At 35.0% G+C, this 24579-nt stretch overlaps 4 protein-coding genes across 9 annotated transcripts; 3 read left to right on the top strand and 1 right to left on the bottom strand.

Moving 5' to 3' along the window:
* Positions 1-30: 30 nt before the first annotated feature.
* LOC123220757 (protein TRIGALACTOSYLDIACYLGLYCEROL 4, chloroplastic) lies at positions 31-2682 on the top strand. The gene is made up of 5 exons (XM_044643336.1): positions 31-571; positions 653-875; positions 968-1325; positions 1627-1964; positions 2383-2682. The coding sequence occupies exons 1-5, from the start codon at positions 318-320 to the stop codon at positions 2572-2574; spliced, it is 1365 nt and encodes a 454-aa protein (XP_044499271.1). The 5' UTR covers positions 31-317; the 3' UTR covers positions 2575-2682.
* An 839-nt stretch (positions 2683-3521) lies between these two features.
* On the bottom strand, positions 3522-6925 carry LOC123220266 (protection of telomeres protein 1b-like). Of its 5 annotated transcripts, none has more exons than XM_044642367.1 (10): positions 6612-6925; positions 6375-6511; positions 5929-6118; positions 5681-5748; positions 5450-5541; positions 4563-4844; positions 4410-4483; positions 4268-4326; positions 4029-4187; positions 3522-3934 (listed from the first exon to the last, which is right to left on the bottom strand). In XM_044642367.1, the coding sequence occupies exons 1-10, from the start codon at positions 6730-6732 to the stop codon at positions 3731-3733; spliced, it is 1386 nt and encodes a 461-aa protein (XP_044498302.1). In that variant the 5' UTR covers positions 6733-6925; the 3' UTR covers positions 3522-3730. The 5 variants fall into 5 exon arrangements, 3 of the variants coding, with proteins under 3 accessions (XP_044498302.1, XP_044498303.1, XP_044498304.1); XR_006503014.1 differs by having other exon boundaries at positions 4029-4176; XM_044642368.1 differs by having other exon boundaries at positions 3770-3934; positions 4029-4101.
* A 7666-nt stretch (positions 6926-14591) lies between these two features.
* On the top strand, positions 14592-18803 carry LOC123221203. 2 transcript variants are annotated; one of them, XM_044643972.1, is made up of 4 exons: positions 14592-14923; positions 15164-15529; positions 15821-17733; positions 18569-18803. In XM_044643972.1, the coding sequence occupies exons 2-3, from the start codon at positions 15174-15176 to the stop codon at positions 17712-17714; spliced, it is 2250 nt and encodes a 749-aa protein (XP_044499907.1). In that variant the 5' UTR covers positions 14592-14923; positions 15164-15173; the 3' UTR covers positions 17715-17733; positions 18569-18803. The 2 variants fall into 2 exon arrangements, with proteins under 2 accessions (XP_044499907.1, XP_044499908.1); XM_044643973.1 differs by having other exon boundaries at positions 14592-14926; positions 15166-15529.
* Positions 18804-20888: 2085 nt separating this feature from the next.
* LOC123221122 (late embryogenesis abundant protein D-29-like) lies at positions 20889-22194 on the top strand. Its single transcript, XM_044643835.1, has 2 exons — positions 20889-21310; positions 21383-22194. The coding sequence occupies exons 1-2, from the start codon at positions 20953-20955 to the stop codon at positions 22039-22041; spliced, it is 1017 nt and encodes a 338-aa protein (XP_044499770.1). The 5' UTR covers positions 20889-20952; the 3' UTR covers positions 22042-22194.
* Positions 22195-24579: the final 2385 nt, after the last annotated feature.

The raw sequence follows: 24579 nt of genomic DNA, 5'->3' as shown, positions 1-24579 counted from the left end.
ATGACATGAACAGGAACAGCTTGGATCGAATCAGCCATAAGAAATGAAACTTTTGAGAAAATGCCTCAGTCGCGTGGAAGTAATATACTTTATAAAAAACAAGACGACGCCGTTTTCATGCTAAAGGCAAAGAAAAAGCCTTCTTTCGTTTCGATGATATCGTGAGGAAAGCAAGCGAACAAAACGTTTCGCAATTGCAGTCGCAAAGCTTGCACATTAGTGGGTGGGGCGATGAGATAAAAAGCAAACACGGAAAAGAGAGAGAGAGTGTTATGGATTATTGATTGAGTGTAAAATTGAACTGGTTGAATTGAAGAATGAAGAAACTAAGATGGGCAATGGAGGGAGATTTTTGGGAGCTTGACATCTCCACTCCCAAGACCATTGAAGCCACTGCTCGTCCACTTCCTCAAAGCCCACTCCCATTAGGTCTCTCTAGAGGCACCCGTCTCTCCAGACCCAGACAAATCGACTTCTTCCAGCGTTTCATGGCTGTCCCTTTTGTTCCCTCTTTTTCCGCCCCGAACTTCTCTCTTCAGCGTGTCCTTGCCATCCCCTTTTCTAACAACTGGTATGGTAATCATTTCTTTTCAATCATTCTATCCATTCTAGTGTTATTCTATTTATATGTATTTGCTCACGTTATATGCAGGTTTACTTCTTTGCTGGGTCAGTTCAATTTGCACAAGTTTGTATCTTCTGTTAAGGATCCAAACTCCAAATCCACTTTGCTTCAAGCGCTTCGTGATAAGTCATTGTATGCATTTGGTTTCTTTTCTGAGTTTTTGTTAACGCCTGATGATACTCTTCTTGTTATCTTTGATTCATATGTTCATAATGATACCACTCGGAAAAAAGCTGTTTATCATCACAAGGCAAGTCTTTTTTTATCATCTTGATCCATAAGTACTGTTAATATGTTAGTTCTTGTCTTCATTTAAATATTGTTTTTTTTTTTTTCTGTCAGTTCCCTTATCATGATTTGACACTGGAGGCTCTTTGGCCTGGACTTTTTGTGGATAAGTCAAGTAACTATTGGGATGTTCCCTTTTCCATGGCTGTTGATTTGGCTTCACTTCCTTCAGATTCAGGTCCAAGTTATCATTTCACTGTGCATCATAATTCTGGCTCTCCACACCCGTTTGAGGGTGATGAGAATAACGCTGCAGTTCCACCTTCCTTACACCCTGGTTTCTCTTTGAAATCTGCTTTTTCTTATAAGGCGAATGTTGATATTTGGAAAAGTAAATCCCAGAAGTTAAAGATGGTGCAGCCTTACGACATGTTCCTTTCAGATCCACATGTTTCAGCATCTGCAATCATTGGTAAAATTTTGGCCTCTTTTTCTCTTAGTTTATATGGTTGCACTAAATATGAGCTTGATATCACTTGTTTTTTTGAATCTTCATCATGTGAGCTGCACTCTGGGCTCTGATTGTAGAAATTAACTCTGCATTTGCATCACATAAGAGCTTAATTTGAAGGATTTCTAGATTTGAGGAATAATGTTTGTACCAATTGTCAACAGCATGCTTATCAATACTTTTATGTACTGTTTTAGCATTCTAGACTTCATTTATTGCATACAATAGAATATCAGTACGTAGAAATAATCTTTTCTTTCAGGTGCCACTATGACTGCCTCTGTTGGAGAGAATGCAATTAGATCTCGTGTAGAAGGTGACTCAGAGGGCTTTAGAGGGTTTCATATGCATGCACCTGCTATAAAATCAACCCTTTTAGCAGATAGTTTTGCATCTGTGGCAATCACAGCCCAACATGGGACCTTCCAGAGACTATTTTCTGATCTCACCCGATTTCATGCTTGCTTGGATTATCCTTCCGGTTCCAAATTTCTTTCTGGTGCCACACGCTTAGCACAGGACTTTCTCAATTCCAAACAGCCATCTTTGGACACAGTTCAGGCAGTTTGCCCAAATTTCTTTGTTTCTGTTCAGCAGCAGGTACCTCCATTTCTTTTAGAATCTTCTGTTCATTTCTCCATGTTGGCAAAATACTTCATTTGGCTTGGCTAAGGGTAACGAGAAGGAGACAAATTAATCAAAATAATTAAATGCATTTTGGTTATGTTTATCTTTGTTGGACTGTATTGTTGGAGGTGAGCTGCAGAATTGGCACCATTGGTTTTGAAAGCTGCAGCCAACTTTTTTTTTTTTTTTTCAAGTATTAACTATGTCTTAGTTTATTTTCCTTAAAAATTTATGACTTTTTATTTTATGTTTATATTTAGGTTTTAGATAGTTTTGGATGATGTAAACACTTGACATCATACGCATTAAGGTTGCATTTTACAGAATTATCCTCCATTTCTCTCTTTGGCTTTTTGGGACAATTGATAACATTCTCATTCACTTAATGCAGATTGCTGGCCCTTTCAGTTTCAGAGTTGATTCGGGAGTTACAATTGATTTGAAGAATAGAGACATTCGCGCCAATGACCCAGTGTTTGCCATTGAATATGCATTGCAAGTACTTGGTTCAGCAAAGGCTATTGCTTGGTATTCTCCAAAGCAACAAGAATTTATGATAGAGCTTAGATTTTTTGAGACATAAAATTGAACTGATTGGTGTCTAATCTCTTGTTCACCATTGACAATTTACATGGTTCTGGAATGGTTATTTCAAAAATTAAAAAAAGAAAGATTCATATTTGGGTTCAAAGCCTTTCAGTTTCCATGACCATGTTTCTTCGCATAGTGAAAGTTACTACTGTGATGAATTCAAGTAAACCTCAAAGTCTTAGTAAGGTAAACTCTAACAATGAGAAATGGTGGTAATGTAATAGACCTTTGCATTCAAGTCTCACCATTTCTCGAGTAATAACTCAAAACTTTCTACCAGCCAGGAGCAGGTTATCCTATGAATGTTTAAGTGATCTCGTATGATTAATATGCTTGTGAGAAATTTATCCAGGCTTTGATTTTAAAATATGAATGCCAGATGGTTCAGCCAGCAGTCAGCTTCCTGTGAAATGTTGGAGGAACCTCCGTACAGTTTGATGTGGTACATTCAAATGATTTGATCTTCTGAATCAATTTGTATATGTATGCGTGCATGCTTATCTAAGCCACAAAGGTTAACATCGCCAACAAGGCTTGTGTAAATTAGAATACAAGATAGAGATCAGGCTCTTGATTAACAAAAAACTCGACTTCTTCGTTCTAAACTCAAAAAGTGAGCCATAAAGAATCTAAAGTAGTTCTGCAGCTAGAAAGCCCAGACCTTCTGTTTATGCATGATACAGGATAATCTAACAATTTAACAAAAATACTATTTTAGTGAACTTAAATTATATACATTAATAAGTTATCATATGGCCTTTAGAGTAATATTATATACATTAATAATTGATACTTGATACAAACATAGGTACAAACATTAATAAGTTATCATATGATTGAATATTATTTTATTTCTAATTCAAAATCGACTAATCACATAATGATATATGTATAATCAGAAGAGCACACATGAAGTGGCAAAAAGAATATAAAAAGAAGTGGCAACAATGAAAAGGAATACTTGAGGGCAATGCCATCACTCCTTTGTATGGAGATACACAATGAAAATAAAGTGGCAACAAAACATAGCACAAGATTTTCATATATTTACAAGTTCTTTACAACACTGGAGATATGCATCAAGCTTCCAAGGTCCAGATCACCATCAAAAAACTTGTGCTACACAAAAAACTTGCACTATCAAGGGGCTACTGCATCACAATCCTAGTGGAACAAATATAATAAAGCCTATTATACCTATCACAACTCTTCACTTTTACGCAACATTGTATCCATGGCGGACTTCTCAATATTTCACCATCACTGCTACCATTGCATCGCTCCGGCATACCAAGTAGCTTATTTAGTTTGGCAGTGAAAACATCAATATGGAAGCCATCAAAAAGTTTCACCTGATATTATTATAACAACATAATCATAATATATACTTCCATTGTGCAACATTACATGCTTTCATGCAAAAAAAGCAAACTAATAGAGTAATACCCATTCGTCGCCACATAGAATGGCATGGATTCTTGCTGTTGGGTCCTCTAACGTCAATCTCATCTTCATTTCCCTAGGACAGGGATGCGTTCTAAAGTAATCAGCTTCATATGGATAACAAGCTACTATGCGAACAATACAACAGAACCTGACATTCACCTTTAAGGATAAAGCAAATCAATCATAAATGTAGTAAAATGAAAGAGTATTAATTATTCTTGAGAGAATGCCCACTGCACCTCGATGTTCGTAATAATATGCATCAATGTTACGAATGTAATGTCCCTTAAATCAATCACTGAAATGCCAACAAGAATTAGAACAAGGAAGCAACAAAGCTTTACGCCAATCATATTAACTTTGTTTCAAACCATTAAATACCAGTCAAAAAATCAGAAGAATTGCTCCACTGCGGCAAACGGCCATTAGCTCCAATAATTCTATCATTGTAGTTCCTGAGTAAAAGATGAAAAATAAAGAAGTGCATAAACAAAGAACTTTTTATTGGCAAAACCCATAGTAAGTATAAACTACCCATGCAAGTCCAAGACAACACTGTTGTTGTCAGAAAGAAAACGAACTCTAGAAGAAGGTTCTAAAACACCACGCCATATTCCTGAAGAAATTTGACAAGTTATGTCAAGCAGCTTAACCCATTTGCCAACAGCTGTGAAATGCTGACCAAGATTTCCGTGGCTTCGGTCAGCTATGATTCTTAGCACGGTCCCAACTTTTTCAAATTGGCGGAGAATATGAAGGTCTAAAGGAGCCGATTCAACTTGAAGGGGAAGAGGGTTCTTTCCTTCATCCACAAGACTGAGACATACACATAAGACATATTAGCTCTTGCTTAGCTTTTACTGGAACAAGGCAACAGTGCACAAACAATTATCACATGCCAGATTTTGGCAGTTATCAAACAACAAAATAATTTAAATAATATGACAAACGATTATATGCATCTTCTAAAACAAGCAATCCAGAAGATTTGCAAACTGAATGAACTTTTCCCAAAAGTGGAAAGTGAAATTAAGAATCTTCCAAAGGGAAAAGAATTTTCACCAGTTGATCTTCAAGAAACAAGCAATACTTACACAATCTGGTAAAGTTTTTTTATTTACATTGATAACAGGTAATATCTCCATTGAGATGAGTAAAGCAGATAATAACCTTTTTGTTTTTTCGATCAAAACAAAGTAGCGGATACACAGAATAGAATCAAAAAACAGTTTTTTCCCTCTGCATTTGTAATTCCAATACCAGCATATTTAGTGGGGAAAAAGATATCATCCTTAGGGAAATTGACAAGTGTTTAACCAAAGGAAAATAAAGTCTAGGCTTTCTTTAATACGGTTGAAACCCCCCAAATTGTAAGACTGAATTATTAGAAATCAAAAGTAAGAAATGGGAAATGCACTTACGTTCCATCTAAATTTAATGGGGGAACATCAGTTCCATCCCATACAAAAAGCATCCACTCATCCGCATGGGCATCATAGGAGATATGCAAAACCTGTCACACAAAAGGAAAAGCAAAATTGGGGATGATGTGATGTCCTTCATTTAAAGCTTTTAAAGCTTGTCAGAATAAAGTCTCAACTAAACCGAGTCAATGGAAAGATTTCAAATAACACTGTGATCAAGCAAATTACCTTGCATACCAAATCAAAACAAGTATTTTCTATGATGTTCGTCATTGAAAGAAGATAATCACTAGATCCTGCAACATTAATTTAAGGAAAAGATTACTCAGTATCAAAGTGAACAATTATTGAACTTGCTATTCCATGAATTCATATCAAGGTAACGAATCTGTCCCGCTCATTCGCTAAAACACCACCAAAAGCACAAATATATACAATTAAAACATAGCAAAATTCAGAAGATGATGAGGGTGTACCTGAACTGAATTGAACACCATCAAATAATCTCCTCAAATGACAAATGAAATCCTTTTCAGAATCTATTAGAAGAAATCTCGGAGAAGATTGATATTTAACAGCTTCTGTGCTAGGTTTTCCATCAAATAACGCAAATGATGAGGAATCCTTGTAGGATACACCCGAAACTTGCCCCTCATACATTTTTATCTGCAAAAAATGTATGCCTCCATCTTAGCCAAATTAACATAAACTACAGTCACCTTACCCGCTAATAAAAGACGTCCCTTTGTGTACACATTAATTAAGCAACGCAATATTTCAGTCACTAACTAAAAGCCTGAAAATCATAAGACTCAACAACATAGGCTACATAGCAAAACCAAATAAAGCTGAAAAATTGGAAAAAAAAAAAATTAAGTCGAACATAGGTCCTTAAAGTAAGAGATATAGACGAAAGAAGTACCATAACACATTTCAGGAGAATCAAGTCCCCATAAGACCGAACATGGGGAAGATGATCAATAGTCTTAGCAAAGATGTTGACTGAAAATTCGGGACTTTGTTGTGATTCATCAATAAGCTTCAATGTTGAAACATAATCTATCAAAATACCAAAACCACCACAAGTTACATTACATTACTTGAAACCATAAAAAAAAAAAAGCAAAAACATAAAAAAAGAAAGAGAACGCAAAAATACCAGTTCCTTTGCTCTTTCTCGGTAGACTGAACTCCAAAACAACACCCAAGACATTAACCTTGCGGTCCACATGGTGACCCAGATCTCTTACGCAAACAAAACGAGTGTTGTGAGTGTTCATCTCTGAAGCAAAAACCCAAAGAACTTTGCGTTTATCTTTGAAGCATTCAAGTTTAAAAACTAGCAAACGAAAGAACTTGATCAACTGGATACAGGGTAACCTGAGGCAAACGAAAAGGCGCCTTGGTAGGCTAAGGATTTTTTTTTTTTTTTCCAAAAGACTTGCTCCCCCCCAAAGTAAAATAAAAACGACATCCTTCAATTTTTTTAAACCAAACATCTATTTATCAACAAAATTTCATTAAAAAACTTAATTAAAATTAGAAAGAAAATTATCATTTAATAAAATCTTTAAAAAAAATAAAATTCATTATATTTTTCCTCTAAATTTTAAAAATTAACAATTTTACCTCTAACTAAAATTTTCAAACTTTAAAAAGTAACATTCTCCTCCCTCCAAACTTATGGTGTTCTTTCTCTCCGCTTTGGCTACCATCTTCAGCAAACGACAGTTGGTCTTTCTTCCTCCTAACAATGTTTCTCGATCCAAAGCTCTCATACAATGTCTGAATCAAAAAACTAGATGAAAAAACAATTGTCTAAACGACGAAGACATCATCCAAATGAGTCATCATCTCAGACAATGATGACTCCTTGGTCTCATCATTGTTGTCTAGACAACATTCGTCATCTAGACGAAGGACTCTTTCATTTGCATTTCATCCGAGAGAAGAGGACTTCGAACTGAAAGGCATCACCGAGAGGAATAAAGATCGGTCTTCATTTGCCAAAGATGGTCGTTAGAATGGGGAGAAAGAAAAGTTAGATGGAGGGTGGGGATGCTACTTTTCAAAGTTTGAAAACTTTAAGTATGACTAAAATTTTTAATTTTTAAAATTTAGGAGAGAAAATAAATAAATTTTATACTTTTTAAATATTTTTATTAAATAACCGTCTTTAATTTTAACTGAGTTTTTTAATAAAATTCTACTTAAGTATGAGTATTTAAATTTTAAAAAATTAGAAAAAATTACTTTAAATTTTTATTATATCTTAAATGAAAACAAGTCGTTTAGCTGTAGAATTTATCCAAACCAAGTTATTATATTACACGAAATCAATTATATCAAGTAGGAGAAATTTTGAATTCAATAATGGGAAATTAATTAAATTATCTGAAAATTAGGAAGGAAATCGAAATTGCCTTGCTTTTTGCATTTTAAACAAAAATGCCCCATTTCATTGTTAAAATGAAAATGTCTTTCATCCAAATTCAAAGAAAATGACGAAACTGCAAACACCAACACATGAAAATGCAGACTCCTATGTGTCGACTTTGTATACTCTCTCCAGTGATTTTCTCACACAAATTTAGCGACATTTCCAATGACAAAATAGACAAAAAAGTTAGTAAAACAATCCTTGTCATGTTTTTATACATTTGAGTGAAAGAATTTGTGGATTGGATACGGTATTTAGGTATTTATAGTTAGGGTTTCAAATTGAAAGAATTGATGAAATCACTTGATTTGTTGTTGATTTAGATCAATTTTGTTAGGGTTTTTATGTTGGATTAATTGTAGAGTTGATTGTTGATGAAATGGTATTTGAAAAACAAAGTTCGGGAGGTGAAATCTCATCACACGAAATCAGCAGTTGCCACCCAAATGGAAATCTCATCACACGAATTCACGTGGTGAGATTTGATGGAGACGCGGCGGTTTTGTGCATTTTTCATACTTTCTAAATCACACATATTCTTGTTGTTGGGGGCCAAAATGCTAGTTTTCAAACAGTGAATCGTGTGGTAGGGCAGAATTCTAATTTTGAAAAGTTCGTTAACATGCAAATTCACTAGTCAACTATGCGAATTCGTGTGGTGGAGGGCAAAATGCGTTTTTTTCAAAGCTTTCCACCACGCAAATGAGTTTTATCCAAAATAACAGGTTTTTTTGATATTTTTCATGTAAGGGGCAAATTGAAATTTTTGCATCTTAAGGTTTTTGTTACGTGTAGAATTTGAATTTGATGTCTATTTTTCTGAATAATGCATCTATGTTCAAAATTGATATAAAATTAATATAATTGCAATTTAATTTTGTTACAAGGAGCTCGACAAAAGAAAAAAAGGGATGAGGACAAAGATGAAATGAGATTTCCTATGGAAAAACATTTCAAAGTTTAAATAACTACACATGAATATAGAGATGTGGGAGTCTAATTAAAAAAATATTAACAGAGTTGCAATTGTAGATTTTTTGACGTACCTATTTCGGACACTTTTTGGTTCTCAACGATAGTCGATTTAGTGGAGTTTTAATATACATCTGTATCCTCAGAGCAGTAAATAAGGCGATCTTGAGAGAGGAGTTATGGTTTCAAATTAATGATGTTGATGTGAGGTTCAGTCCGTATGAGTTTGCGATTATAACAGGTCTTCAATTCAGTCATATGTTAGATATTGATATGTATATTTCATCAAAGGCCATAGATCAGATCCACCAAACATATTTTCATTGGTATAAGTTCCCTACATATGCTAATCTGAGTTGTGTTTTCCAATAGAGACTATAGGGGGAAGACGACACTGATGCAGTAAAATTGGCACTGTTGTTTTATCTTCACATAGGGTTATTAGGAAGTGATTTAAAGAAAACAATCCCCCATAACATATTACAGTTAGTTGATCATCTTGATCGGTTCAATGCATACTTATGGAGAGTATGGGTGTGGCAGATGACATATCATTCAATTTGTGATAATATCTTCCAAATTTATATAGATTCTAGTCCGGTAAAGAAGAAGGAAAACCAGCTGAAACAAGATGGTATCATGGGATTTTCACTTGCATTCCAAGTAATTGTGATATTTATTAATTTCATAAAAATTGTGATTAAAATAGAATTAATTTAATATGATTGTAAATTTATAGAGTAATCGATTTAAGTTGAAATTACAGTTTTAGATATATAAGACACTAGACACACTACATCAATGGGTAGATATCTCACCAATTTTAAGAGTTATCCAGATGTTGAGATGACATATGAAAGACATCTGAGGATGGGATTCTATCTCAACTATTTTCACTGGAGATGCAGCAAGTAATAATTTGTTATTGATTAACATATGTATAAAGTATAATAACAAAGTTCACTTAAACAAAAATTTAGAGGATGATGTTAATTTTTTGCTAGTTTTATCTCCGACGGAAAAGCTATAGATTGGTATGACGACATCGTTCAATACACGAGGATGTCAGATAGCCAATCTTTTTCATCCACATCACCGTCATCCTCGTTAGAAGATGCATCATCGAGTCCTTCTGACATTACTTTGCCAATCGTTGCTCTGCCACATATCGAGGCTCTTGTCTAGCCTCTTGTCGACAACCCTATTACAACCTCGATTGGTGAGCGTATATCATCGGAGCCTTTATTCTGCCCCTTACCACCGAGTGCATATCAGATGGTCTTCTCATTAATGGATAAAATTTCTCAATTCATTACTTTGATGTTGTATTGACTTAATGGGGAAATCTTATCTTAAATGACTTTTCTGGCGTACCCCTCAATGATTAAAGTGTCAAATTTCTCGTTCGTCATACTTGTGCGTATGATATATCAATTTTATATCGATCGACGATGTCAGCAATGATCTCCTTTAGTCGATAAACACGATTAACTAACATAAATTTGCTCTTCAAAATTTGCCATAAAGCTCGGGTCTCCGCTTGCCTATGATAAGGTAATATCTGATCTCTAGAACATGTGTACTGGCTATCCATATGACTTAATTCAAAACTGTCACTTTCTCCCACCTTAATTGTCTGTGCATGCCATTTGCATTCATCATTAAGACATTTAACCACCTATCTGAATGTGTCTGACTTGTGCACTCTAAACTGATATCCTTTCTCAAAAGAATCTTGACTTATCATATCAATGATATATTTTTTACTTAAAAATAATGTATCAATTTTTGAAGAATTACTATCTTTGTGCACTTCTAGGCTTTTAGATATAGATAAATGATCAGGAAAAGAAGGTAACCAATGAAATGCATCAATACAAACATTCTTACCATTAGGATTTGTTTGTGGAAAACTACTTATACCTCTAATATCTTCATTAACATTTGGCTTCTCTTCGACCTTCGATTCCTCGATGGGAATATCATACATAACCTTCCCATCAAATTCACTCCAATCTAGAAATTTTTCTTCGTTGCCACGAATGAATTCTTCTGCAGTATACAATACATCAATATCTACATCATTTAAGGCTACAAAGTTGTAATACCCTCGGGTGTGTTTTATGGGTATTTGTGTCTTTTGATCATATTTTGAGACATTTTCAGTTTTAAATTTATATGTTAAAATGTATGTGTGTATGTGTGTGTGTGTGTGTGTATTATATACAAACTAATTACAAAGAAAAACAAAGCTTTATATATATATATATATATATATATTCAAAAGTATGTAAATATATATATAGAGAGAGAGAAAGTCAAAAAGGGCAATCTTTACACTTTTTCCATCATTTTCCCGTCTCTTCTAGAATGAGGCAGTTGCTTCCTTTCTTTGCTGTGTTTTTTGATGAAAAGTGAGTGATTTGGAAAGGTTTTGGAAGATAAATAAGGAAGGAAAAGAAGAGGAAACACTTTGGGAGCCTTGGTAACCAAAAAATCTCTTCATTTTCCCTTTACCTATGTTTATATATGTATTGGATGCATGTTATATGAATATGTTAGTGTGTTTTGGTATTGATTTAAAGTGGTTTTGGTGATAAAGGAAGCAAAACAAAGAGAATGAAGCCAACTTGCAAAGATTTGGCTTGAAACAAGGTAAGAGGTATCATCTTTGATATGTTGCATGTTTTAGGCTTTTGGTTCCTTGGATCTATGTTATAAATGATGATTTTGAAGTTGAGAAATGTTGTTTTTCCATTTGGGGTGTCTATGTGTGTGAGTTTGTTGATAGTAGAGAGTTGGACAATATTTATAGTTTTACCATTGAGTTCGTCTCATGTTTTAGCTGTCTTATCTTATGAATCATGGGTGCTATTATATCTTGTTAGAAAGATCTTTGAATCCTATTTCCAATAATATATAGTTTGTATGAATTAGAGATCATTTGGACTATTAAATATTATATGAAACAAAAGGATTGTTTTACAAATAAACAGTAAAGACAGTTTTTGCCACTGATTTCATCTCACATTTTGATTGTTTTATCTAATGATTTATGAGTGCTATTATATCTTGTTGGAAATATCTTTGAATTCTCTTTTCAGTGATAGATAGCTTGTATGAATTGGGGATCATTTGGACTGTTAAATATTATATGAATCATAAGGACTGTTTTACTAAATAAATAGAGGAGACAGTTTTTGCCACTGATTTCATCTTACGTTTTGACTGTCTTATCTAATGAATTATGAGTGATATCATAGCTTGTTGAAAAGCTTTTTGAATCATCTTTTCAACGATATATAACTTGTATGAATTAGAAACCGTTTGGACTGTGAAATTGTATGAAAAGATGGATGCCTTGTCAAATGAACAAGGTTGTGAACAGTATTTCATAGTTTTGTAAAGAAAAAGAAAGAAAGGAAAGGAAAGGAAAGGAAAGAAAGGAAAGAGAAATAAAAAAAGAAAAGCAAGAAAAGGAATTTGGGGCTCAAGATTCAGGGGTCGTCTCAAGAGTATGGTCTGGTGAGTTATGAATAGATTTAGATAGAAGCAAAATTAGTAAGATACGAGGCTCGCATGCATGTTATAAACTATAAGGGGGCACTTTACACTACACCGCCCGCAATAGGGCACTTTCGTAGTAGGACATGTCTGTAGTAGGACATAGACCCCTAGTAGGACATAGACCCCTAATGGGGTCCGTTCGTAGTAGAGCTCAATTCAGATTCAAAAATAGTATAGTGAGAGAAAGAAAGAGAGCTCGAGCATAGAAAGTTCTAAATCCCTATAGTTAGCTTCCAAAAAGTATCAAATAAACACCAGATGAGATAAAATATAACCCAAATAGTAAAAAATGAATTAGATTACCCCTTCAATCTCTTATAGAGGTTATTGAGTCCCGAGAGTGAGTTAGAACAGGAAAAAAGATAGTTTACTTAATTTTTTCCCCTTACTGAGTGTTTTTATCTCTTACTTCCTTTTCTTTCCTGATTGCAGGTACAGGTGATCGAGGTAGCTGCAACGCAGGGTCAGGTCAGCGAAGATAGATCCGACTGGAGTAAGTTATCTCTGGTTTATATTACATGCATACAGTGGCATATTTTTATCGACTTTTGACTTTTTGAGATGATCATACAGTTGTATATGATTACTCTATGTTTTCGAATGCTTTCAGATGAGTTTTTATATGAGTATATACATCTTTTGTTACTTCCAGATTTTCAGTTTTCTTGGAATACTTTCTAAACACTTTTAATGATACGTTTATTTTAAAGTATTTTAAAAGAAAAAAAATAGACGCTCCGGATATTAATTCGTAACATTTCTCCTTCGGTAGGTAGTACTTTTAGGGAGGGATGTTACAAAAGTCTTCCTCAGAAAATTCTTATTTCGGATTGATTTCGATATTTTAAATCTCTCATAAATCAATCTCTTGATCTTCTGGATAATTACTCGGCTCACCACCTTGTAAACTCTCATCTACTTGTTAAACCTCATAACTGTCATCATCAACTGTAATTGTTACAAAAACTGAAACACATTCTTTAAAGAGGTTAGACAGAACAATAAGAACCTTAACATTTTCATTATTCAAAATTTCAATAGGGATGTTGTCGTCAAGATGCTTTGGTTTCATGTTTATCTGAATGTTAAATATTGTTCGATCTATGTTACACTTATCACTCACCATTTCGATTAATCCTTTGAATGTCGTATATTCTAGAATTTTAATCAATTTTATGTTAACTCCAACATATTTTATTACATTATCACCCCTTTCTATCAATTTTCCCTTATATCTAATTGAAGCATATCCAACCATTTAGATTGATTCTACAATAAAATATATAATCAACATAAATAATATGGTCGAAAATATTATTTATAGATTTGTGGTACATTATTTTATTATTAAGTTTGAATTTCATGATTTTATTTCTACTATACAATTATAACTATTTTATAATTTGATTACATATTGTGACTATTAATATACTTTAATTAATGCGATACTAATTTATAAAAATATCACTTCACTTCTATATTGTAAAATATTATTTTACCTCATACTACTATAATAATTATAAAATACCCCCAATATTTTTTATTAATTTTATTTTACATACAACTCTAATTTATTATATAAAACATCATATATAATTGTATTATTAAAAAAATAATAACAATTGAAGTTATAGCAAGTATAAATACTTCGATATTATAATTTTTTTTCTCATTTGAAATCATGATCATGAACTTCTTTTCTCTTTTCAAAAATCTCTCTTAAATAATGAGTAAAATCGTATATATTAAAGATAAAAAAATAGATATGCTTTATATAGATATAAATGAATGATAGTTTTAGTATTTTTTGAAATATTTTTGTTTATATCCTTTAAAATATGAGTATTTTAGTTTAAACCTCAAAATTAAAGGTAAATTTTTTACAATCCTTAAAAAAAGTAATTGAATTAATTTTCCTAAATATAGAAATAAAAAAAATAATTTTGATATTTTTTAAATATTTAAAATACTTTTATTTAAACCCTTTAAATATGAATATTTCCATTTAAACTTCAAAATTAAGAATAAATTTTTTACCACCTCTAACAAAAAATAATCATTTTAATTTCCCCTCCATAATCCTTTGAACAAGTAATGAGTTTAATCTTCGAAAACGTTAACCCGGACTCCCTTATGGGTAAACCCTCCCTTTTGCCCCGAGGACGTCGTTTGCCGGCTGAATAATTACCGTCAAAAAGGGGAAACTAAAAAGATACGTGAACCTATTACTCATGGAGGATTTTCTGACTGGACTTTGATTCTGACTAGACACTCAAATGATGGGCCCACTTACAAAACCGAGAAATCCACGGCTAACCAAAAACGAAGACGTTTTGGTCTCTCTCTTCTGGTTCTAGGGTTCTCATCTATCCCCTATTCCTACGGTGAGACAGAGACACCAAATGAAGTTACACATAATTCACTTCAAGCGAAAACAAAATTTTGAATCTTAGCCTACTTTGAATTCAGCTAGGATTTTAGGGGAAAAAAAAAAGGTAATTTAAAATTTTTTTTCAAACAGTTTGTGGGTGGGTTTGTATCTGTAAATCGTCTTAGCATTAGGGTTTTCACAAAGCTATTACCTTTTTTCTTTTGGATATATATATATGGTTCTTATTACTGAGATTTTCATGTTTCATCAATGTTTTGGATAAATAATTTGCAATTTTGAATGAGCGCATATCTGCTTCGCATGTTTTATATTTAAAATTCGTTATTTTATTTGTTTTTTTAGCTTTATTTATGGAGGTAACGGCCACAAAGAAAATTATAGCTATATGTCAATCGGGTGGTGAATTTGTAACGAATAAAGATGGGTCGTTGTCTTATAACGGGGGCGAAGCGTACGCAATAGATATTGATCAACAAACAGAGTTGAGTGATTTCAAGGCAGAAGTAGCTGAGATGTTTAATTGTAGCGTTGATACCATGTCTATTAAGTACTTTCTTCCTGGGAACAAGAAGACTCTTATCAGCATCTCTAAAGACAAGGATTTCAAGCGCATGCTTAATTTTCTTGGGGACACTTTAACGGTCGATCTCTTCATCCTGTCCGAGGAGGCTGCAGCTCGAAACGTCTCGAATATGCCTGCTAGTAGGTAGTGGCTATTTATGGTTCTGTGTTAATTCTTAGTTTTTACTTCTTTTCTCTTTTTTCGGTCCATAATTGCAGCCAGTCACAACATGGTGCAGAGATCAAATGGTTATGCCATCAGTTTAACAAAATTGTAATTTCTTTGTCATCTTGGTCTAAATTTTGAAAACACTTTTCTTCTACCAAGTGTGAATTGTGACGGGCTGTGATTGTGAACCAGAAAGATTTGCCCAAGCTTTTACATTAAGTGATTTGGGGTTTGGTTAGAATCTTATGGGGACACCTAATAATGTAGGTCAAGCAGAACAACTGTCTCAGAAGCTGTTGTTCCTGTTGTTGCTCCTGTTGATATTGCAGTTGACATGGGCAATGCCATTGATCGGGTTGATATGAATGTACCTGAGGAAATCCCTGTACTTGCTGTTCCAATTGGCTTCAGTGATGACAAGAATCGTAAAGCTGCACAACAGTGGGAAAACGCCATCACTGGTGTGGACCAAAGGTTTAATAGTTTTAGTGAATTCCGAGAAGCTTTACATAAGTACTCAATTGCTCATGGGTTTGCCTATAGATACAAGAAAAATGATAGTCATCGTGTTACTGTCAAATGCAAGTGTCAAGGTTGTCCATGGCGGATATATGCATCAAGGTTGTCAACTACCCAATTAATTTGTATCAAGAAAATGAACCCAAATCACACATGCGAAGGAGCTTCTGTGAGAGTTGGGTATCGGGCAACTAGAGGTTGGGTGGGAAACATTATAAAGGAGAAACTGAAAATTTCCCCCAATTACAAGCCAAAGGAAATTGCAGATGATATTCAAAGAGAATATGGGATTCAACTGAACTATTCTCAGGCATGGCGTGCTAAAGAGATAGCTAGAGAGCAGCTTCAAGGCTCATATAAAGATGCATATTCTCTGTTGCCATACTTCTGTGAGAAGATAAGGGAGACCAATCCTGGCAGTATTGTCACTTTTACCACAAAGGATGACTCAAGCTTCCATCGTCTATTTGTTTCATTTCATGCATCAATTGCCGGCTTCCAACAAGGTTGTCGCCCACTCCTTTTCCTTGATATCACTCCTTTAAACTCAAAATATCAAGGGATGTTGTTGTCTGCAACTGCTGCAGATGGGGATGATGGTATCTTTCCTGTAGCCTTTGCTGTGGTTGATGCTGAGACTGAAGAAAACTGGCATTGGTTCTTACTGGAACTGAAATCTGCAGTTTCCACCTCTCAACAAATTACATTTGTAGCAGATTTTCAGAGTGGTTTAAAGCAGTCACTGGCTGAGGTATTTGATAACTGCTACCACAGCTATTGTTTACGCCATCTCGCTGAGAAACTTAATAGGGATTTAAAGGGGCAGTTTTCTCATGAAGCAAGACGATTCATGATTAACGACTTTTATGCTGCTGCATATGCACCAAAACTTGAGGGTTTCCAGTGTTCTGCTGAGAACATAAAAGGCATCTCTCCTGAAGCTTACAATTGGGTGATACAAAGTGAGCCAGAGCATTGGGCCAATGCTTTCTTTCCAGGGGCACGGTATAACCACCTGACATCAAACTTTGGACAACAGTTCTACAGTTGGGTTTCAGAGGCACATGAACTGCCAATAACACAGATGATTGATGTACTACGAGGTAAGATGATGGAATCAGTTTATGCACGCCGTGTAGAGTCCAATGAGTGGATGACAAGGTTAACACCATCTAAGGAGGAAAAGTTGCAAAAGGAAACTGCACTTGCACAGTCATTTCAAGTGTTACTTTCTCATAGTAGCATTTTCGAGGTCCGTGGAGATTCTGTTGATGTTGTTGACATTGATCATTGGGATTGTACCTGCAAGGGATGGCAGTTAACTGGTTTGCCTTGCTGCCACGCTATTGCTGTATTTGAATGCATTGGTAGGAATTCCTATGATTATTGCTCTAGATACTTAACAACCGAGAGTTACCGCCTAACTTATGCAGAGTCGATTCACCCTGTTCCAAACATAGACAGACCACTCCTGAGTGAATCCAATCAGGAGATAGTTACTGTGACGCCGCCCCCAACAAAACGCCCACCAGGGCGACCAAAGATGAAGCAGGCTGAATCAGCAGATATAATCAAACGGCAGCTCCAATGTAGCAAGTGCAAGGGCCTTGGTCACAACAAGAAAACATGCAAAGATTCTTAGTACAGATTGTTAAGACAGTGTAAGTCTGTAATTTAGCCTCTACTGCTTTCCAGCTATATATTCTCAATTATTTTGGTTTGAAGTTTTGGCTTGTGCTTAGGCATACTATTCTCTTTGAATGAATGGTTATGTTTTTTTTGTGTTATTTCTATGATTCCAATGGAATTTAAGCACTAGGTTATACTGTTGTAAAATTAAAAGTTTAGGTTTTGCATTTATATTTAAGGTTCTTATATATTTAAAAAATAAAAACATAAACAAACTACAAAATTGTATAGACATTCTTTACACTTGATGGAAATAACAGATATTCTATTAGAACTGGGTAGAGGTAAATCACCCATAATAATGTGATTGTTGAGATATAAACTTTCGCGTCTCTTCATCTAGTAAAAACATGTAATATTGATCTTGTATGCAATATTGATGTAGAAACTATGATAAATTATGGTTATGGTCACTCACAAGTTCTTTTACTCTGAAAATTTGGAAGTTCATCTTTGGATCAGTGTAGTGGCGGATCCAAGACTAGATTTTTTATAAATACCACTAATTACATGCCATTTTTATTTGAGTAACTTTAATATAGCCATCAAGCAATTGATTTAGCAGTTACAGTTATAAGGAAATATATGCGTTGCATATATGAAGTGTTCTGTTCATTACTTATCAGGTGATGGGATGGCCATATGAATAAAAGTCACCAAATCCTTTCTTTGCCAATGTTTTTGTCCAAGATATCATTTATCCTATTTCAAATACAATTTTTTTATAGTATGTCATAATGGCTGGTAACATCTGATTATCTGGGTGCTTTTTTGACTGAAATACAATTTTTGCTTTGTTGGCAACAGATTTGGCATCAAAGACACATTTCAATTTGAGCTATTAGCAACTTAGACACATGAAGAAAAAACCTGGTGAAGACATGGTGCTTGGTACCATCTTCTCTCGTATATTTACGGTGTATGTAGGTTTTTTTTATTCTAGATTCATTCCATATATAATGGCTAGGGGACCATTGTAATAGATGCATATTTTACTAGTCAGATTTTATTTATATCAGAATTTGCATCTTTATTTTGGTCAGTGACAAGTTTCTCATCCATTTATGTGAATGTCTGTGCTAACAAAATAATACTTAAATCCGAGTGACGTTAGGAACCTAGCAAACTCCACAAGCAAATAATACCAAATTGTTAGGAGTCAAGCAAATAATAATCAAACAGATTTTTAAAAGAAACAATCAACAGCAGAAGCAGGTGAGAATAAACATTGAATCTGCATTAATTCAACCATTTCTATAATGGATGAGAGCACTTATTCCTTTACACACAAAACTGTAATAAAAAGAGAATGAACGGTCAACAATTTTTACTCCCTGGCGTGGTTTTTGATGGGCCTGAATGTCCAACAAGTTTGTTTAGCTATTCGAAATGTTACTCTCTCCAGTTCTATTAGTATCAGAGAGGTCAGCACTCTCCTTAAATTTAAAGAATGGCCTAACAAAATCCAACTTCCTCTCCACTCTCCTTTCCCATTCCCACTCTTCTTCGGGCCAATGATTATTTCTTAACCAAGTTTTAGTTTAATCTTAAAAGCATTCTCGTGGCAATTAAAAAACATAAATATTCATTTATGGATTAACTTCTATTAAAGGAGAGGATAAAATCGTTATTTTTCTCTTGAATTCTAAAACCTTGAAAATTTATAACATTTTTCATTTTTAATTTGAAAAACTAACATTTTTCCCTTATAATTAAGTTTTAAAAAGTGATATTTGTCCTCTTTCAAATTTCCCAGCAAACGACGGTAACTCTCTCCCTCCTGGTGATGGCTCTCTCTCTGATGCTTTATCTCTATCTGAAGCCCTCTCCTTCTGATAGATGTTAGAGACAACTAACTTTTGGTCTGAACACGTCATCATCATTCAAATGACACCTTCATCGGTCAGACGAAGGGTTTTGTCTAGATTCTTTAAATCCATATGAAATTCAATCAGATAGAGAAGGCTTCGAAGGGAGAGTCATTGTCAAGAGGGAGAGAGTGGTCATCATTCATTGGAAAATAGTCGGGAAATTTGAAATGGAGGAAAATGTTACTTTTCAAAACTTAATCCTAGGGAAAAAATATTAATTTTCTAAACTAAGAGAAAAAAATGTTACAATTTTTTAGAGTTTTAGGGTTTAGGGAGAAAACGACGATTTTGTCTTTTTCTCTAATAAAAAAATTTAATAGAAGTTACTCTATTGATGGGTGTTTGAGTTTTTCAACTGTTACGGATGTGCTTTTGAGATTACACTAAAACTTGGGTGGGAAATAAAACTTTGGCCCTCTTATTCCTCTCCTTTTAAAACTGCCCCTGCCCACTTTCCACCTAAATCGAGTCCAATCTGATATTTACTGCGATTAATATATTCAATGCTTACTATTTTTTTGTTGTAAACAAGCTCGAGTTTTTGCTGAATGCCACATTGGTTGCCCATTAGAATTTTGCAAGATCTAATGTTGCTCACTCAAGTCTCGGCCTTCACTGAAATTCATATGAAGATATTCTTTGAATGCAACAGGATCTATCATTTCATTTTTTTAGTACATAAACAAAACTGATCATTTTTCATAGTCTTCCTTCTTGAACAGAAGTTTTGGCACCACTCACCAGGATATGTAGCTCATTTTGGTGGTGGAATCTGCAAACTAGTCATTGTGCGCGCTGGCCTTTTCAGCAGATGAATTATTTCATTATTTATGTAGCTGTAATCAACATATGTAATTTTTTTTTTCCAACCATCCAAAATCCTGAATAAGAGATCACTCTCGTATGTGAACATGCATCAGAGATTCCAAACTCAGGTCAGAATGCAAGCTTCGCTCATTGCTGCTTCACCTGAAGCAGCCAACCGGAACTCATTACGTTCAACATGCACGTAATTGACATGAAAAAAGGACACGTTTTCAGAAGTGGGTTCGCAGTTTATCGTGCCATATTTTGATAGGTGTATGATGTACCAATAAGACACGCAACAGCTGAGGAAGTGCTGACACTCGTGGTTTACATGGCAATCTCACAACGCTGGAAGTTTCTGATTTTGCCACGTCCATGGCACACCTCATTTCCGATATTCATCACCGTTTCACTAGCTACTATAAAACCACGACCTTCAAGTCACATTGCAACTTCCACTTTATCATCAGTTGTTCTCTAAATAAAAACCAGTAACATTTTCGATATAGTATCATGGGTTTGAAGCAAACTTCTAGGCTTTATGTTTATCTGGGTTTGTTAATGGTGATAGTGATGGCGTTTACCATTAGTTGTAGCAGCACCAGCGTCGGACATACGCCACCAAGTAAGGATGATGGGGAAGACTATAAGGAGTTGAAAGGCAAGACAAACCAAGTCAAAGATAAGGCAGCAGAGATGGGTAAAGAGACCAGGGAAACATCAGAGTCATGGGCAGGATGGGCGAAGGAGAAGATCTCAGAAGGACTTGGCCTAAAAGCAGAGGAAGCAAAGGAGACTGCCAAGAAAGCTTCTGATTCAGCCACTGAAACTGCTAAGAAGACTAAGGACAAGGTTGAAGACATGGCTTCTGGTTAGTAATTACGTTCACTTCAATTACTTTGTGTCTCTTTTGAACTAGAAAACTTATTGCAATACTGGGCAGGAGCCGCTAAATACACAGCTGAGAAAGCCAGAGATACCAAGAATGTAGCAAGTGACATGACGAACGCAGCCAAGGACAAAACTGCTGATGGTATGTATGCATCTTCGGAGAAGGCCAGTGACATAGCCAACAAAGCTAAGGAGAAGGCTCGTGACATGGAGGATGCAGCAACTGAGAAAGCTAGTAACATAGCAGGTGCAACTAAGGAAAAGCTCAGTTCCACGACAAATTCAGCCACGGAGACCAAAGAAGCGGCAAAGGAGAAGGCTAGTAATGCAAAGGATGCAGCAAAGGAGAAGGCTCGTAATGTCAAGGATGCAGCGGCAGAGAAGGCGAATGAAGCCAAGGAAAGAGCATCAACAACGGCTGAGGAAGCAAAGCAGCATGCATCTAGAAAGGCAGAGGAAGCAAAAGAAGCGGCGGAAGAAATGGGGAAGAAGGCTGCGGAGGAAAGCAAGAGAAAGCAAGAGGAGACAGAGGAGCAATTAGGGTGGGCCAAGGATAAAGCCAAGCATGGTTATGAAACAGCCAAGAATAAAGCAGAGGAGAAGCTAGTTTCTGCTAGAGATAACATTGCTTCAAACTATGAAGCTACAAAGCACAAATCCAAAGAGTTGAAAGATAATGTAGTTAATAGAGTTCGCGATGAGGAGCTCTGAACTGTTGCTTCATGCATGAATGAAGGAGATTTTTTTTTACTTTTAATGTTAAAGTTCTGAAATTCGATAGGTCTTCGTTTTTCTTGTTGTACATCTGTATCTTTCGTTTATTCCAGTAAAGTTTATCAAGAACATGTTTCTGTTGGACATAAACTATGAACCACAAATTGCAGTAACCCATCGCCATTTCTGTTTCTATTCTTAGTTTCTAAAGCAGCTAACTACAATTGCTCTTGCTCTAGCTTCCGCAGCAGGCAACACATTTACGGTAGTTCCATTGTTTGATTTTCTATGAAAATGGCCTAAATGGAAATGTGTTGTCTGCTCATTTTCATGTGCCCCGGGCCGATGTTGTGGACAGTGGAGGCTCTTCAGCCCGCACAAAGTTGTCGATTTACTTAATGACGTTAAATTATTGAAACAAAACAAGGATCCAGAAAGGTTAGGAAGAATGGACGTATTCCTATTCTTCTTGACATATGAAGGTTCATGTTTCATCCAATGCGGTTTCCAGCATTTTGAACGAAAGACAACGATCTTTGTCGTTTACACAAGGACAGCAAGGCCCCTCTTCCACACAAACAAATTATTGGGCTAACAGTATTCCAAACATATTTTTACACACATATCGACATTGATTTTTTTTCCTAACAATGCACCCAGATGTTGTGTATGCAATGTTGCCACAGGGAGTTGCGTATGTGACGCTGCAGATCTTTGAGCACACAAAATGGGGTTCTTCACAAAATATGAAATATGTGAAGATGGGAATAATGGTGAAATTGACAAGCAATAAATTAAAATCAAGACAAAGAAGCCTACCACAAGAAAGAAAGGAAAATTCATTGGCACGACTTCTAATGTTTTATGAATTGATACGAGGAAGTTGATAGTGAAAGGGAGTGGTCCTGGGAGGCAACTATAACTTTACAAAGATGTCAGTGATAGGAAGGGTTGGTTCAACTGTTGAGATAGACTCTCATTCTCCGTTGAAGACTTTGAGGACGATGTTTGCTTCCCTTAGTTTTGAGTCTAGCTATATATGATGTGCGGCTTGAAAGTAAAGAAAAATTCCACTCCTATCTATACAAAAACATAAAACTACAAGAAATTATGGGTGGATTCAAACCAAGTTGGACTAGAACATAGGTAGTGAAAATGTTAGTGAATTAAACAATTTGTCTAACGCACATTAAAGGATAAATGGGATACTATAAATATGTCACTATAAGAAGAAAAAAAATCAGTTGGGGGAATCTGTAGCAAGAAAGATAGCGAGTAGAAGAGTTAGACTGAATGGACCACCATTGAATGAAGCTAATAGTCAGGGGAGAGCTGCATGTTTTCCACCATTTTCAAATGGACAAATATTTCTTCATAACATTTGAAAACTAGTTGAGAAAGGCATTCAAAACTTCAGCTAATTTCTTGGAGGTTTTGAATAGGAATAGGAAGGATTAAAGCGCTAGTCTATGTTAATTTGTCTAGATTGTTCAGTAGACATGTGAGTCAGATGACAAGTACAAGGGGCACTGTTAGGTGATAACACATTAAGACACCGAGAATTCAGATGAAAGAAGCCTCCCATTTGGGACCATGAAAATTGTGGCAGGTGAGTCTGTGGTCCAATAATGTGAAAAACTTTGGACAGGGTCCAATATGAAATGAAGCAAAAAAGGGGCAAATGCTGAATCAATTGGATGAAGACATACATGGTTTGCTTATCAATTGTTGTTGATAAAGATACATATGGCCATATTTAATTATGTATTAAAGACATCTTCACCTACGTACTCAACGTAATGCACTTGAAAGCTCCGATCATTTTCATATGTTGTGGATGGTAAGGCAGCTCAGGCTCTCACGAGGTCTCCATTTTCACCACACAATACAAAGCTTTGATTTTGTTACGTGAGGATCAAGCATATCAATTACGTGAAAAAGTCTTGTGTTTTGCGTACTTGACCTACTTTTACAGCAGAATTTGTGTCAACCACATCAATGAAATTGTATTGTATACATGGATAGTAATGGCCAAAAAGAAGAAAGATTTTAAAGGGTTTGGTGTATCTCTAACGTAAGCAAGTTAGTAGTGAATGAAAGAATGAAAGCGAAAGGAAGAGTTAAATTCAAAGAGCCACTAAATTAAATTAAATTAAATTTTGCAAATGGGCAATAATATTACTTTACACTGTGTTATGGGATGATGCGATGCCGTGATTTTGAAGCATCTAATGTTAACCCACAAACGCAACACAAGTGGATGCATGTGGCCTAGATAGATAAATTGTGTAATTTCTGTCTATTTTTTGTTGTGTACAAGTTAAGGGAAATGACGTTAATTGTTTGTTACTTTGGCATATATATATATATATATATATATATATATATATTTATTTGCATATGTGAATTATTATTATTATTATTATTATTATTATATAATAGAGAGAAAAGGCAACAAGGTTGAATAATGTTTGCATGAACGGAGGGCAAATGCAGCTTTAATTTGTCGTATAAATACAAGAAACCAACTTATTC

Source organism: Mangifera indica, chromosome 7, assembly GCF_011075055.1.
Source record: "Mangifera indica cultivar Alphonso chromosome 7, CATAS_Mindica_2.1, whole genome shotgun sequence".
NCBI classification, from domain to species: domain Eukaryota; kingdom Viridiplantae; phylum Streptophyta; class Magnoliopsida; order Sapindales; family Anacardiaceae; genus Mangifera; species Mangifera indica.
This window is presented reverse-complemented; position numbering and strand designations above follow the sequence as displayed.